This window comes from Echiichthys vipera (genome assembly GCF_963691815.1).
Source record: "Echiichthys vipera genome assembly, chromosome: 15".
NCBI lineage: Eukaryota > Metazoa > Chordata > Actinopteri > Perciformes > Trachinidae > Echiichthys > Echiichthys vipera.
This window is the reverse complement of record NC_139840.1, coordinates 12,708,855-12,726,588: the sequence shown is the minus strand read 5'-3', so window position 1 is coordinate 12,726,588 and position 17,734 is coordinate 12,708,855. Positions and strand designations below refer to the sequence as shown.

General features: G+C 38.2%; 1 protein-coding gene across 1 annotated transcript in view; it reads right to left on the bottom strand.

The window, feature by feature from the left end:
• st18 (ST18 C2H2C-type zinc finger transcription factor) overlaps positions 1–11,331 on the bottom strand; it is a gene marked incomplete at both ends in the record, with an annotated part of 40,686 nt that extends 29,355 nt beyond the window's left edge. The window contains 2 exons of the mRNA XM_083928138.1: positions 10,103–10,277; positions 11,278–11,331. Coding sequence (XP_083784264.1) covers positions 10,103–10,277; positions 11,278–11,331 — 229 coding nt within the window. The remainder of the gene's footprint in view (positions 1–10,102; positions 10,278–11,277) is intronic.
• Between the last annotated feature and the right edge of the window lie 6,403 nt (positions 11,332–17,734).

Genomic DNA, 17,734 nt, shown 5'->3' with positions numbered 1-17,734 from the left:
GTTTAAGTGCATTAGGCTCAGTGGTCTTGTATGTACAGCTGTCACTGTCAGAGCCACAGGCAACCTGACAATGCTTTGTCTCTGCACACAATACGAACATGTGCTCTTCTAAGACAAGCTTATACTCCACACAAATGCTGTGAATTTAATCTAGATAGACAGTATCTCATGCTATCTGGATGATCAAAAATAGGTCATGCTTCTCAAAAAACAGTTTGAGCCATTTAATCTCCTCTCAAACTGTCTGAAACCTGGACAGAAGCTGCGCTCGCTTTCCAGCAAAGATTTTAAGAACACCGATTTGTATCAAGCAAACAATGTTCATAGCCAATGCAATATTTTCTAAATACTCCCTGACACAGTTGAAATCAATTGCCAGCATAATATTATTTCACATAATCTTGTAAAATCCACAGAACACAAGTTTAGCAGCTGAGCAAATCTCAGTGGAAACCGAAGTAAGTTTCTAACAGTCTTCTGTTTTCATATGACAGTATCTAACAGCCTGAGCTAAAAGGCTTGTCGTTCACATATACAGAGTATCAGTGATGGTAAATGCTGATCAAACTGACAGTATATTGAATAAAAAGAACTTTGACACCAACCTAGTGCTGTGATCCAAAAAGTTTGATTTTCTCCCAGTCTCTTGATAGCTGAGCTGGTGCTGTGGCTTTGAAAGGTAGTCCCCAGGAATATGACATACTGTGCCTTTGACAGCCTCGAGATAAGCACCTGCGTTCGGGTCTCTTTTTACGTCACACCTCCCCATTCACAGCCCTTCAACATGATGCACATTTGCACATCAACAGCCACCAACCCCCCTCTTGCTCTACTCCCACATCCGCAAAACACACAAACAGGCACACAAGCAGGCAGATGCGTGCACTATCCTCTACTCATGCGCGCGTACACTCGCACAGGCACCACAGATTTGTGTGCTTAGCAAAGATGCAACATACATGCAGTTAAATACACACATGTTCACACATATATACACTCACAGGTGATTTTTTTTCTTTTTTCCCAGCTCCTTCCTCCAGCCTTATTCAAATATAAATCGATCCTTATTCTCTGTGTTTAAAAAAAACTTTCTCTTGCTTTGTCATAAGACCAGGGCATATGCCCTCCCAAGCTCCTCATACATCACTCATCATGCAAATGAGAGGGAATGTCACTCCTCAGCAGCAGATGGCCAGGGATGATAACAATGGCTCAACAGACCAGTTTCAATGTCTGCGACTTTATCGCTACGGCAGCAACAAAAATAGATGATATGAAATCCTTGTCTGTTAATTTGATTTCCCCCCTTTTTAATGTTTGTACCTGTCAGTCTGTTTCATTTCTCCTGGACCATTTGAATGTAAAAGCTTTGTCTGGGGTTTCTGTGACAAGAAGTCTGGCTATCAGTAAAAGGCAGAGACCTGGAAATGATTTTTGGTGACTACGGAAGGCTGCTGCCTAGCAGTTATTCAAGTAATTAGGTGTAATTCCTCCCTGTAGGCCATGTTAGCCTCCTGAGTTAGCTCATGCGTTCGACAGGCCTGGATAGAGAGACAGGGAAGAATAAAAGAAGAAAGGGGCCCTGAGAAATCACAAATGCAGCTTTTCAAACACCCCCCCAGCCAAAGTGATGTCACCCTGCGTCCTGCTGACTCCTGTTCATACAAGCCCCCATAGCAGAGAGTAAACAGTGGAAGCGTTTAGCAAACAGGGCCAGATTACAATGACAAAGGCAACCACACTTCTGGGTGGAGCCTTGGGCGAGGGGGGCAAAAGAGGGGGGTCGGATGGTGTGGCTCAGGATTTAAAATAAGTGATACCCATGAGGGGGCCCCCCTCAAGATCCAAGCGTAGCCCTTCCCCAGCTGATGGTAGAGGCCACCCAAACATGCTTATCTGTCGGTGATGTCCCCCCCAGTCCCCGGGGATTGACGTGTGAACACAATATGTAATAATAATGTATTTTCAGTTCTTTTTTCTGTGATTTGTGCATTTGGTTATGCAAGGCTGGGGACTTGAGGATAGAGAATATCATTACTTAAGGTTTGGCAGTTGATCATCACCTTGTTTAATGCCTCATTTGAAAGTCTAATTTCTAACTGTCTTCAAGAGCCAATTCATGGTACACTGTGAAAGACACATACAAAGGGAGTCGACCTGCTCGGTTTTCCCCTCTTTTCCCCATTTGTGCCTGATAATCGTGTAAACATATGAAAGTAGAGAAGCGTATATCTAAGCATCTTATCAAATAACATGTTCTTTGTTTGTTGATGCAGACAATCTCCCTGTGAGGACCCAACAAGCTTGTTCTAGGGATGATTATTTCATGTCCTGAACTAGACATCAGTATTGCTGTAAGAAAAACACAAAGAGAATCAACATATTGAGCAGTCCCATTACAAAATGTAACATTTTTCTTTTGGTCCTAACATCTGTTTAAATCTACAAAACAAACAAAAAAAAAAACAGACCTCATTCAGAGCCGGCATAGAACACAAACTAATGTTTTGACAAGCTATTTCATCAACTGAAAATGTGGGCATAACTGGAGAGAGCTGATGGAGAAATGAAAGAGGAGTGGGTTGGACAAAATTACATGTCAAACAAGGGTTCACATTTAAAAAGTCCTGCTCATATTTGTAGAAAGTGTTTGATTGCATTTAGAAAGGTATTACAATGGGTCACATCTGTGTCTAAAAGCTTTTTGCATTCTGCTGCAAATTATGTAAGCAAAGTGAAGGGTCACAGCACCCTGTTGTTTCCAGCACTATACCTTCCTCCTATAAAAACCTACACAAATATGTTTAACTGAATTCTTCTAATGCACTGCAGGATCACAATGTCAGCAGTAAACTTCGACAAACCCCCTCACTCAACACCCCGCCCCATAATTTCAAAACAGCTAAGCGACTAATTTCATATGGCAGCCCATACACCCAAACAACAATACATATTCACACTGTGCCATTGAATATGATAGACGTGTAAGAATCTGTATTAAACTGTGGTTAATTTCACCTATAATGCTTTAAGCTTGGTCTAAAATGGCACATGCAGCTTCTTCTTGGTGGTACTGAACCTGCATTGTGCAACCACTTGCTGCCGCTTGTTCATCACACAAAGTCACATAAAAGGACTGAATTAAAATTTAAAGAATTATTTGCATATGCAAATACAAGCAACCAAACATAAGTACATGTTGTTGATATGGCTCCAGGATGTATAACTATCTTTATGTTAATGTCAGTAGACAGGAAATATTCTTTTGAAAATATAGTGCATTTTTCATGGGGATCATTATCTACACTGCATGTCACTGTGTCTCAGTTAAAAGAAATGATTAGATTACTTCCCAGCAATCCCCTTTGGGGTGATTTGTGTGTGACTGTGGGCAACCTTACAATATGTTTATTCAGTGTCCTTTGAAGAGACTTCAATAACATTTCAAATGTTTTATGGACGGATATAGGATGTCTTCTAACTCTGCCTTTAACTGGTGCCTTTTGGAACTAGGGTAGACCTCAAAAATGAATATAATTACTAAGTGGCCAAAAATACAGCTTTACTAGATGTGACAGGTGACCAAACATGGACTTTGTGTGTAAAAATCATAATTAAGGCTGTATGTTGCGTGCATGTTAATAACAGTCTATTTGCAATTCCTAAAGCCACACGCTTCCAGAAGAACCGTTGATTTAAATGGTTGTTTTTCATAATTATCTGTATAATTGCAGGTCTAAATTATTTACCTTATCAATAGGCTACCAATGAAAAGCATCAGTCATTAGAGGTTACTACTGGTTCTCGACATTTACTGTCCTCATTTGAGAACTTCAACTACTATTGTGTAAAAATCACAATTAAGACAAATTGCCTGCAAACCATGTGGATCCAGAAAAAATGTTGATTAACATGGTTACAGTTCATAGTTATCTATATCCCTGCATGTTTAAATGATCCAGTAACTAAAAGCATCAATCATTAGTGGTCACTGCTGGTACCTTACATTTAGTGTCCTCATATGAGAGCGTCTGATTGCTTACATCTTAGAAATCAATGCATGACTGGTCGGTCGATGTCTGGCTTTTGTAGTTCATAGGCCGTGGATTCATTGTGTTGTGTCATTGAGAGGTTAGGTCCAGATCTGGGCGTCTCTAGGGGTCCCTGCCCATCTTTTCTACTCAGGCAGGCAGACAATAAAGCAGACACGCCTACAAATGAACAGATAAGAGCTTGGATGTTCAGCCAAAAACGAGCATTTAAACAATGGTAACAGGTGTGTATAATGCATGCTTTGATAATGACCTTGGTGGCCATAATAGTATGTCTAGACACAACTAACGGGACACATTTATGTCTGGTCTCAGAAGTCCTGTGGGCGCTCAACTGCAAGATCCTAAGGCGCAGATTTTGGTTGGTTAATGATTCAAACTAAAGGAAAAATGTGTTGGATGATGTAACATAACATTTTTTTTACTATGACATTGTGACACTAGAAGCATGAGAAGCATGAGAGAAGTTAAATCTGCCACTCAACAGGATTTTTCCCCCCTGTCTTTAAAATATTTGTAGGGTAGTTTGCATAATAAGCTAAAATCATCTTGAGTATTCAGAGATATGCACTTGAATAAATAGAAAAAAACTCCATTAATGTGGATGGCTTGCAATTTTTGATTGCCTCCAGACACAGGAAGCTCGCTGACATGAACTAAAATGCAAATGTCTTTTGAGCAAAACAAAGAAATTGATTATGAAGTTAGTTTCTTCAGCACAAGTAGCTGGCTTTGAGTGATTAATGGGGGTGGGTCATTGATTTCCATTTGTTTAGATCTTGGTAAACTTTCTGGAGAGACAATTATTATTTGTTTCCAAACAATAAATCCAATCTAGCTTGAGCGAATTAAATTTCCCTATGGCCTCTTCTGCATCAGTTTACGTCTGAAATGGATTGTTATCAAAAGGAATTGCGTGTAAATGTCTGCCTTTTTTTGTTTATATTTGTTACATTTCTGATTAGGTATTGTTTTTCTGAGTATATTGTAAGGTGAGCTCCTCCTAAGATTCAAAAGAGCTGTTTACAGAGATCTGCGTGACTTGTCAGCTACGGTTAGGTTAATCTTTCGATTCTCACTTCAATAGCTGTATGTCAGACACATCAACATTTCTGATGCACCATCTATTTACAGTATATGTGAAATACTGTCTGAAACATGCCAAAATATTGTTTATTTGTTGAATAAGGACATATTGTCTATCTGTACACTAGCTCTGCGAAAGGTTGTTGAAATGTTTTGGAGTTATCGGCACAATGTACTTGATGTTTCTGTGTATTTGCAAGTCAAATCGCAGTGTTACAGACTACTTTAATGAAAGGCTTTTGCCATATTCTTCAGCTTTACAACTTTGAAAACTTCCACAGATCCAGACATTTATACTTCCTGATTTCTCGCATCATCTCTCCAAGATAGTGATAATACGATTTCTGTGTTTTTCGCTGTTGAGAAACAAACTGGATTATGAACAGATCACTACATAAACAGCTTTCTAAAAGGAGGCAGCTATTTTAAAAAAGGCTGAAGAAATGCAAAGAGGGATTTAAATTTTAATTTGAATTTATTCCAGCAAGTGAAAGGTTCTTTTGAGAGGGGATTTCAGCAAAGATGATGGTATTTAAAAGTGATAAACAAGCATCTAAACCTCCAGTGGAAAACAGTCATTTTGCTCCTTTCTAGTGTAGGGGAGGAATTGGGTTTGCTATGGTCACATCCAAAAAAAATAAGAATAAGTAATAGTAGTAATTAAAATGTAAATAAGCGAGATCCATGGAGATATTTCAACTGATTGATGATAAATTGTGTAATTAACATTTTGTCTTGACACACCTTGTGACTCTGGATGTATAGCCATATGTCCTCAGGTGCAAATTCATGTTCTCTGTGTACTTGGCGTTGCGTACTTTATACTGTATATGGATGCTTAAAAAAATCTTTCACACTTATCACATGCAATTTAAATCCTGTGCTGCAACACTGGAGAGGAACATCCAGCTAAGTTCAAAATGAAATGCCTTACAAATAAGGACTTGTGTTAATTAAGGATTGTGTTTGTGCAGTTTGAGACAGTATCTGGAAAATCTAGTGAATTTAGTGGATGAGTGATTCACTTTGTGTAGTCACATGTCACTTTTATGTGACAAAGGATGACTAACCAAGGCTGTCATCTATTACATTTATAATATAAGGATCATAATGATGTGACTGGATTTAAAAAGGTTTCTATTCACTTCTGGATGACCACTAAACTTGAGCAGAGAAACCTATGCCACACAAGAAAGACAAAGAGTTACATCATTTTGTTGAACAGTTAATCCGATCATGGACAGTGTTTGTGCATTTGCTATCTTCGGAAAATGCCAGCAAAGGCGCTAAGTAAACCTATTTTACAAGACTCCCTCACAAGGATACAGTGCCAGTATCGGGATAAAATTTCACACAGCGGCATGGCTCAGTCACATAACCTAAGCAGGCTTAGGAAAATGGAACACTACAAAGTATTGCACTTTCTTCCTGCATGTCTGTTGCAGCAAACAAAATGCTCAGATGACTGATGTGAGTTTGAGCATGAAAGCCAAAGTGAACTAATGACTGAATAGCATGTCGATACTGTTGTTAATGCTCTGAGTTGTTTAAAATGGTAGATTATGGAAGTGTGCACCTGGCATTCTGTGGGCTAGCCTGGCAACACTCCTCCCTTATAATTATAATGAACACACAGTAATTCAGGGTTGGGGCTGAAATACGAATGATGTCCTCTGAGACAGCTTGTTTTAATGGTTATGCAGAAGAGTTCCTAGAAGTGCAGATGGCAGATGCAATGCCTTTTAAGCTATTTACAGATTCTACACTACAAGGTATGGAAAGACCCATATAATAAGGCCATAATAATCAGGACTCTACAGTGCGACTTTTATTTCCCTTGCATTTGCCTCTAAAAATAGATATATGTGAACACCCTTCAATTAGGTTATTCTTGCCCATTCTAACAAACAGGGCCTAAGTGTTTTTTCACACTGCCTGAGTCATATCAAAAGAAAAAACATGCTTTGCTTTAATTTATGGTTGTGTTGTAAAAAGTTTAAAAAGTAGAAAAGCGATTTTTCCACCTGCTTTGTCCACAGTTGTTTTATACAACCACAGCGAGCGTGTTAAGCTAACAGCAAATTGTCACAACCAAGCTAAAACGAAAGATGCCTGTATGTAGCTAATATGCTTATCTTAGTCTGACACAAATCTTAAAATTTGGCAAATTCATGTAAACTTTCTACCAGCAGTACATGCAGACAGTGAATCACACCAATGGATGTTTTATAAAAACTGAATACTGGACCCCAAGATGGTGCCTATTCAGTCAAATGAAAACTGCTCGCCTGCTGCCTACTGAATATGCGCAGTAGTGTTTCTCCCGCTGACCCTGTATGTGAGTTCTCGCTTGGCTCATAGACTTTGACGTTTGGATGACGTCACAGGTTTTTGAATGACAATTTTTGTTACTTTACAAATATAAAAACTATATGGATTAAACATTCATAATAGAAAGACTCATAATCTACCTTGTTTTCACTGTGATCTGTCAAAGTTTCACAGACATCTCTTTTACAGTGACTAGGGAGATTATTTGTTGCAGTACCGCCACAGTGGCCACTAGAATAAATTGGCTATCCAGTTCTATAATAAATTCATGATCTCACCAGCAGAGGGAGGAGGACAGAGGACAGGAGGAAGGACTGATACTGACTGATGTCTGCGTTCTTTATTCTTTCTAAACTTCACTCAGTATCATTTATTTTACAGACATTTTAGATTTGTTTTGACTGAGATATTAGTGGTATTAGTGTTTATAGTGACTTTACTGTTGCTGCTCTAGAAACAATATATATTGTTATATTTGATTCAAAATATAAATCAGTTATAATCCAATATCAATTGCTTTCTTTTTTTAGAAATTAGAATTTTAAAAGAAACATTTCTTTAGTAATGATAAAGAACCAGATCGACCTGAGTGGGGATACCCACCCCTACAACTGGTTAGTGGCTTCACCCCGACTTTGAGAGGATGAGAAAATTGCAGTTCAAATCCCTTCATTATAAGTCCTGTTTACCCACTGTTATTTAGTGATTGTTCTTTTTTATGGCACACATTTCTATCACTCACAAAAATGTGAAGGATTACATCAGGACTTTATTTGCACTTCATAAGTGAGCTTATTTGTTTGCTAATGTCTGAGTGTAATGTGAAAAACCACAACATGTTGTTTTTTTTTAAATGTTGTAATGACAGTAATCAAAAATTCGGTGCAAATTCAGTTTCCACAAGCCACAATGAACCAATCACAGTAGAGTTTTTGTGATGGTACAGCCAATGTCAAAGGAAGGTGAAAAACACTGAAAAAGGTATCGGTGTGATAAGCTACAAGTTAATGTTATACCTACCATTCATTTTTATTCTGGGCTTGGAAAAACAAGGAGAAAGAAGAATTTGCTGAGGGGGATTCACATTGTTCAACTAATGAGGCTTCACACTTCGCATTAAGTGAGGCAGCTAATGTTAGCATGATGGGTAATAATGGCAGGGCGGCTGACAACAGCGTTAGGGAAGCCACCGTGACCCCTGCTGTCTTGTTCACTGGAGTAAAAAAAAAAATGCTTCGTCAATATTTTGCCAAGTGATACTACGGTTTTCCACATCCATCCTCCACTGGTTTTCACATCATAATAACAACACACATATAAATATGTATGTAGTACATTTTTAATAAACTCTCTGTTACTTTTTCATTTGGAGCACATGGGTAAAAAGTTAACATACAGCCCTACATATTGCTCTTTTGTGCTCCTAGATTAGATATCAGGTTGGCTCATGAACTAATGAAAACTATATTTTCGAGAATGTTTACTGGAATACGGAAAGCCTTTAGTAACCAGTTAGATAGCATTGTAGGAAAGAGAGACAGTTGCACTATAAGAACTGCATGGCCCGTTTCATCTAAATACCCCTCTGTTCTTACTTTGACCACATAGGGGTGCATTTGCTCAGGACTTGGGCCCTCGTGTGGTCTTTACTGCTGTGTCAGAAGCCTGATTTCAGTTTTTTTGGAAGAATACGAATCTTCAAAATACTGTAATCCCCACTTTACACTATATGGAACATAATGGGCTGCAAATAAGATAAGAGCCTACCGCTATATGGAGAAAACTGATCATAAACAGTAGCGTAAAGCTAATTCTGTTAGAGCATATTGCTTTGTTTCATACCTATCTCATCATACACACTGAATTGCCTCTTCCAGGACTCCATAGTGATGCTAATGTATGTTTAAATGTAAAATTTTAAAAAATAAAACGTCTCATAACCATCATTTTGAAAAACTTCTAATAATGACTTGTTCATGTTCTTAAAACCAAAATGTGTACCTTTGTTTGTACAGTAAAATATTCCACCAGTGTATAATGGCAGAGTTAATATATCTCTATCCCTGGCACACTCCCAACTCTATATGAAAGAGCATGGAGCCTTTGAATCAGCCCACTACTGTGATACAAGAGCAGCTATTGAAACAACAAAAATGTTAACTCCAAGAAAAAGTTTTGCCGCATTAAAGTCACATAGGAACCACATTAGCATGTGAAAAGAATAAACAGAGGCATTCTCAGTTACACACTCCACCTGGCTGCAAACCAACGTCCTTGTCAGAAGTCCACCCACCGCACTGGCTAACACTGAAAGACCTCCTGGGGACCGCAGTGACCATTCACTCGGTTCTCTCTTTTTCCCATGCACCTGTGACTGTTTTTGTGTTTGCTATTTTTTGCTTTGTCTTTTTCTGGCAACACTGTATCATCGGAGACACACTTTGCCTCAAAAGGAATTCTCTTGCCCAACAATGTGGTTTGTTTGTTCACCGGATATGGCAGGCCAGAGAGTCAAATAGAAAAAGAAAAAAAAACAAGTCACCGCAGTAATAATTAAAATTGCCACAAGAAAAATAAGCTGAGAGACACAGCGGTATGAATGGACTTGAAATAAGAAAATAAGGTACTTTTACCAACTGGTTTCTTGCCGAGTAGGGGGGCTTCACAGGTGCAGTTGGAAAGACTCTCCTCCTTACTCTCCTCGGACGGCTCATCCGGCTTCTCCATGGTCCTGGACCTTAGAGAGCTGCTTTTCCATTTTCCAAAGGACTTTGCCACAATCGCTTTGTCCGCTCCTTTCATTGTTTTCTGTAAAACACATTTACAGCATGACTTCCCAGGTTTATCCCTCTTGTGAGCCATCTGCCCCCTTTTTTGGCTCTCAATAAACCTGGGCTCATCTTTCCCAAACCCAAAGTAAGAGAGAATTAGGGCATTGTGTGCATATGCATTCTCTTAAGCATTCCAGAAAATTTACTGATTGCCCTGGCATCTTTTTTAGAGAGCGTTTGGACATTGTTTTTTCCTCCTGACATTTTGCAATCCTGTGTGGAGAGAGTGGTACTGATTGAAACAGTATAAAACAATACTTTGCGAAAGTAGCCGCACAGTAAACAGTAGAAACTGAAAAAAACAAACATGTTTTCACATTTAATCCAACTTAAAGGAAATAAAAATAGCACATTATGCCCTAATTGAGTGCTGTACAGTCCGCAAACACTATTACAAGGCCGATCAGGATTAGCAGTGGAACATACCTAGTTATCTATTTCTGAGTGCCAAGACTGCTAGCAGTGGGCAACTAAATTTCAAAAGCTGGCAAATCCAGTTGTCTCCTAAATACAGAAAGTACTTAAATCCAGAGCTAACAGAAGAAAAAGACGGATAAAGGGTGCTCTGCATATCACCGAAAAGCTTGTGCACTTTTCAGAATCACTGGCTAGGTTAAACAAATATGCTAAGTAGAGATCAAAACAATCCTTTGATCTGCAGCCTAGTTTCCAGAGGAATGGCTTGGCTGTTGTTGTAAATAACTTGTATAAATCTATATACCATTTGCCTTCAGGTAATATCAAAAGTGCCAGGGATTCGTAGGCAAATACCTTGTGGTTAGGAAATAGATCAGATAAAAGCATATAAATATTTCAGCAACACTGCACTCTGTCATTTTGTGTATTATAGCTGAGTTTCTACCCCCGTATGATCATTTCACTAGTTTCGTTCTACAGCAAAAACATGAATGACTAATGTCTGATAGCAAAATTACATTCTACCCCTTTCTATTTTGTAGTGAGAAAAAATGTCCTACCTCCAGCATGCCATTCAGGTCAAACACAGTGTAAAACATTGTGCTAAACTTCATACAAAAGAGGCTTGAAGAATCAGAATGCAGAAGCTATGCAACTTGCTGACTAACTTTGCCCTCTGTTTTGATCGAGCACACAAAGAAAAACGCTGTCCATTCAAAACAGACAGCATAACTCTTTTCAGAGAGGGGGGACCGTGAACAAACGAGGCCATGTCCTGAGCTGCAGTCAGTTTCCCGTCAGGCCTGCACAGTGCACGGTGAGGGCCGACGGGACTGGGACAGGCTGACACCACACTCACGGGCAACAGAACAACTTTTGTGCACACTATCCTCCTCTGGAGCTTTTTTTTTCTCTTTACCCAAATTGGACAAGTGTGCTTTTTGGTTTCCCAATTTGTAGCCCCTTTGGTCATACTTCATAAATATGTTGGCAAATTTGGCAAACTAATACTTTATTCAAACCACTTCATTAGCAACATAATACTAATGATGGAACATAGCAAACAAATCAAATTTGTCACTTGTATTGTGAACAGTTTGACCCAATATTCAATTTGTTATTCCAGCACAGACCCAGATATTACGAAGCACAATTAAGGATACAAATGTAGCTCTGGCAAAACAGAAAATGTAATACCAATAAAGCTTATTTGACTTTAAGGCTGTGCTTACTTACAGACATTTTGCTAACTAGCTTACAGAGGCGTGCAAACTATAGCTAACTTACTTCGTAGCTGGTTTAACATACTAGCTTGCTAACTAAAGAGCTAAACAGAGTCAACTCAGGAACTGCTGTAACCAAACCATACCAAACCGGTTAAATGAAGCCTAACAGAAAGGAGAAACATGCATTTGAACATAACCAACTTTTAAGATATTAATAATACAATTGCAGGTATTATGAATAAAACAACCAGGTAGGATACACTTTAGCACCAGGCTAAACTGGCTAACACAGCAGATAATTGAAATGCTTTTATAATTTACCTATTTATCACCGGGTTCTTCTTGCTATTCTAGCTAACATAGCAGACGACATGTTTAAAGATGAAACCGACCTATTTATTAAAATAGTTTAGTACTGACTAAACTTCATGTGGCCTGTAATGGCTGTTTACTAAATTTCTAAATTGTTGTTTTAAAAAAAAAACATTTTTTTTAAAGATCCTCTCCTGGCATTGATTACTTGTCATTATGTTGATTCAAAATCACTCCAGGGAAAACTTGGCAAAATTGCATTTTGTATTACCCAGTCTGGGTTTGTAATAGTTTACAAGATACATTTTACTGGCAAACACTACCTCCATATCAGACATGCTTCAACTGTTCAACTGTTCAACAGTCAAACTTTCTCATTCATGCCTTTGAGGTCCAATCTTACTGTCATTGCTACGTATATATGAATGTACATTTATTTTGTGTTTTATGTCACTATGTAATTTGGCCAAGTCTTTCAGGTGCATCTGAAGAGACTTGCTGGTTTTATGAAGGTAAAATTAAAACCTGCATGATTATCATAAATCCCAGTAAAATTCAGGACAACAGGTTTGAGATATTGTATCATTTCATTTCGTTTATACCGACTATTTTTATACCTGGTGAGTGTTTTAAATTCTAAAAAACTCAACTTGGGTGTTTGAAGGCTATCATGGGAGCTTCATCCAGCTTATCTAGAGTCCTGGAAAAGCGATTTTCAGAGAGAACAGAATGTACCATATTCTTGACCCGTCTGCCTCAGATGCTTGCTGTATATGGAACTGAATACTGGATGTGAATTGTATCATTCTCTGTGTCAACTTGTTAGATGGCAGTTGCTGTAGTGGAGTGGTGAGAGCGGCACATATGCATTATAGGAGAAAATTGTGAAATGACAGATTCCGGGTGTGATACTGAGGGAATGACTAACTAATAGGAGGGGTGCTCCAGGCTGTTAGCTTTGAAAAGCAGTTTGCACATTACTTTATCTTGTCAATCAGATTCCTGGAATGGAAGAGGTGACTGATAACTTGAATTAATTATTTTCTTATTGCATGCATGTGTTAATTCATGTTAATTTATGTCCCTTACAGGCCCAAGCCAGAATATCCAGAGTAAAGCGCCACCTCTGGCACACAGATCACCACACCACTCTCTTTGCATATATTTATATCAAATGAAAGACTTTTTTTTTAATCCTGTTGGAACAAGGACTGACTGCCAAATTTGATTTTTAAATGTACTTTTAAGCTGTTCATGGTTTACGTTTGCATTTCTTTTTAACAAGTGAACAAGATGGAGCAGTATTTACGCTATGATGGGATTTGAAAGTTACGTATTATTTTTTTTTATAGTAAATCCTTCCCCTTAAAACATACCCCCTTTCTTACAAACACATTTGAACAATGTAGCACAGGGGTCAACACTCACAATGCACACCCTTTACATTTTCAAATTCTGTATGTAGTACTGTATATAATATATTTTTAATTTTAATTATGCAGCCTATGTTCACAGCAAGGTTTACATTCATAAATATATGTCTTTTTCTTTACTGTATTTGATTAAAAAAAAAAACAAGAGCAGCAGCAGTTCTGTAAAATGCACAGAGCACAGTTTAAACAATTTCATTTCACTAAACGTCTTTAAACATTTTGACAAATTTAACTTCCCTTGAGCACAGAGGATAAGAGGAAAAACATTTCTCTGATGAGAACAGAAACAGCAAGAAGTTCTAACAAGGAAAAGCCTGCCAGGTGGCGAACTGGCTGCACCAACAGAACGCACAATCTGTCTGCTTCTCCTTCCAAACCATTGACAGCTGCCATCACCAGCCTTGCACACTCGCACTCAGTGGCTCCTCAGCTCCCTGCCCATCCCTCTTTAGTGTTTCCTGCTAACCTCAGAGACAGGGTCACCTGGCCCCCTAGTTGCCCGTCTGTGGGGCCCTGCTGGCCCCCTGGAGACCTGCCTGCATGGGGATGCATGGCTAACAGAGGTCTAGCAAATCCTCTTTAATATGCAAACCAAGGGGCTATTCCTTTGACCTGAGACCATAGCTTTTCCAACAGTGAAATCCAAAAATATTCAAGTGATGTACAACGATGAGATTTGATGAGCCGTTTTTGATCTGCTGGTTATTTGATATTGAATATTATCAGAGACAAACAGCACCATAATCAGGTATTTTCCTCAACCAGGCAGGTTTTTCCAGTTTAATTAAATAATATGCAGCATGATTGAATCAGATTATGTTCTTTGACCTATTTGAAAAAAATAATAATCTAGTTTTAACGTTTTTTGTAGAATTGGAACAGCATTTCTCCACAGAGTAAAACCTAAGCACACAGATGCACAGAGGCTAAACTGAAGAGTGTACGACAAAGCTAGCATTGCAACTGGGCTAAAAATAAAACCTGGCAAAGTTATTCTGATCCCTTATTGGTCCCATAGTTTGATTTCACATTTAGCATTTGCATTCCCCTCCGCATAAACATTTCATTCTTCCCCTCCTGCAGTACAATGAGACTTGAGTGACTTTGGCAGCAGATTTTGGATCGGTGCTCCTGAATCCACCAGTGTATGTTATCAGCAGGTAAACAAGCTTTCGAACAAAGCCATAATGGAACTGCAAGCGGCATAAAGAGGCTCATCTCAAAAGCTATACAACCCATCAAAGCTGGTGTCATTTCCTCAACACTGCACTGCAGCGGGAAAATGCATGGCTGTTAGTTACAGTTTAAATCGTCTGTCTATTTTCAGACACTTCAGAACTATTTGTATTGATTATTTACTTGTCAGTAAGCAGAGAGATTACCAAAATAAGACAACAGATTTTAATGTTTACTGGATTCTTTTTCCGTTTGTTCTGTGGTAGGAAATCAAAAAATGTGTCATGCACTAAATTAATGGGATTTGCACTATGGGGTATTTGATTAATTATTTTCTACTGAAAATGAAATAGTTCTATCTATATTTAGAAGGATTACTGATGGAATTGAACTTAATGTGAAAATAATTTACCCTTTTAAATACGTAGTTTAGTTATATCCTACACTTCCTGCTCACCAGATGCAATCTTGTTAACCACACGCCTGAATGCTTGTCACCAAACTTTCCACATATTTGCCTTTTGGGTACAGCTCAGATGCACAACTAAACCTACGCACTCTTCTCCCAGTGAGTGGAGAAGCCTCAAAGCTTTCCTTTCATATGCTGCATTATCTCTTTGGCGGTAATTATCCATAAAACTATGCCATCAGATGGTGATGATTTCCAATATGAACCCAATAAATGTGTTTAAAATTTGAATTATCATATTTATGTGGATATGTGTTACTAATAGTGATTATGTTCGTCATGTGGGTAGAAAATCAACCATCCTTATATTGCGCATTCTCACATATTTCTCAGACATTTCATCACACATTTAATCTGCCCCTGTCTAAGATTTTCTACTGAACCTGTAGTCAAGGCAGAGAGGGGGACAATAACGGATGAGATTATGAAGCATGTCTGTTAAAGCATGTCTGTTTGATCATCATTCTGTTTAGGTGAAGTTCTCTTCTTGGTCTCTTCAGTCCCTGACAGCAGATATATAACCTAATCTCTTTCCCTAACCCTTTTCTTAGGCATGAATAGGGTGGAAATGTGATGGCATTAAGTCGATTTACTCCTTGGTTTGCAGTTTCAGCCTTAATGCCTCTTGGCTCTTCTTCAACACTCGTTCCATTTAGATTTTGAAAATATAAATGTTATGTTAAGGCTTTCCTATTTATTTTCATTTATTCATCATTTGAAGTTCATGCATATATTTCCTCTCAAATAATGCTTGTTTATTTGCAGCTCCGTCTATCTAGTATAGTGTCAGAGATATTGGAAAATCAAATACAACTTGTGTATTATCTTCAAATACAGAGGATATCAGTAACAAAGGGCAAGATCTGAGACTGTATGACATTCTTTGTGAGTTGTCTCTGACATCGTTTGGATATTTTACATTTACTCATCTAAACCTTAATTTAGTGCCTCCAGCATGTGTTGACATGCAAAGAAAAGCCATTATAATGTGTCTTTGGATTTCAGCTGATGGCATTTGAAAGCTGCATTGATATCCCTGTCCTTATACATTATTGGAGTATGTTTGTGATGAATTTGTGCTTTTCAAAAAAAAAAAAAGTTGGGTTTACCTTTGAACTTTTCGCATGTAGTGATAAAAGAGATTAATTTGAATTAACCTGTGTAGGAAGATATATTGTTTATAAAGTCAATATTGTGTTGTATTTAGGGGATGTTTTCCTCATGAATTAGTGTATGACAGTGATGTCTACACTATTAATTAAAACACATTTGTCCTAAAAACACATCAAGACTATTGTCTTGTCCATTAGAACAGCAAAACTATGCCGTTAACTTGCCTCAAATCAAGTCAGAATTACTGTACAAATTATAAATCCTCTTTTAAATCATTTATTGAAAAGTTTTCTAAATTCGAATTTGGGGAATATGTTTCCATGTGTGTCTTTGTACTGTAGGCCATATATGGTATATGTACAGTATATATGTAATACATATGCTAACATGAGTTTGTGTTTATGACCATCTGAATGTGTATGGCTTACTATTTTCAGTTTGTGTATTTTCATACAGCCTTGAAAAATACTTGCTTGGAAAGATAAGTGCTACATTACAATAAAAAGACGTATTTATTATTAAAAAAAACTCTTCAGTGTGTTTAGTGCTTTTTGAAATAACATAGTTGTTACTTTTCTTGTTTAATCAAATCATAAATACTCGTTTAGATATTACAAAACAAAAACAAGAGATGCACACCGCATTGTTAGTTGCACAGAGCTTAACTAATTTGATGATACAGTACTGAAGATAAGTAGTCAAGTGTATAGAAAGAAGTTGGACGGCAAGTGAAAGGCAGTTTTAGTGGTGGAACTAGCTAGCGACTACACATGGCAATGTTAAATCCCATTCAGCCTGATGAGTGACTCCCAGCAGCACTGAGCTCAGTGGGGGGTTGTAAACATTTACACTAAGAGCCTGTCCAGTGCACATGGTTGGTGCTTGCCAGCCACCTCGGTATCGAATGTTGTGTTGCATATTTTGTCATTCAGGCCTGTCCCGAAATTGTAGGAATCACACCATCAATTTATGAAGGAGCCATCCAAATGTGACAACAGGCTTATGCTAAATGGAGAAAATAGAGCTAAACATTGTTAAAACACCCCTAGACCCACATGGTAGAGAGTCCTCGGCAGAGAGCTGCTATGCTCCCCGCTGTGAACTGGGAAAGTGATGTTGGTGGGCTTCCTTCTCCATGAGGGCCGCATCGTTCTTGGGCCCCGATTTGAAGCCTTTTTGAAGTCTGTTTCCTGCAGCAGCGTGCCAACATTAATGTTTCCACAAAAGCAAAAATGCTAAATCAAATGAATGCACTATACTGTGCTATTCCACATTGACTCCTGAATCC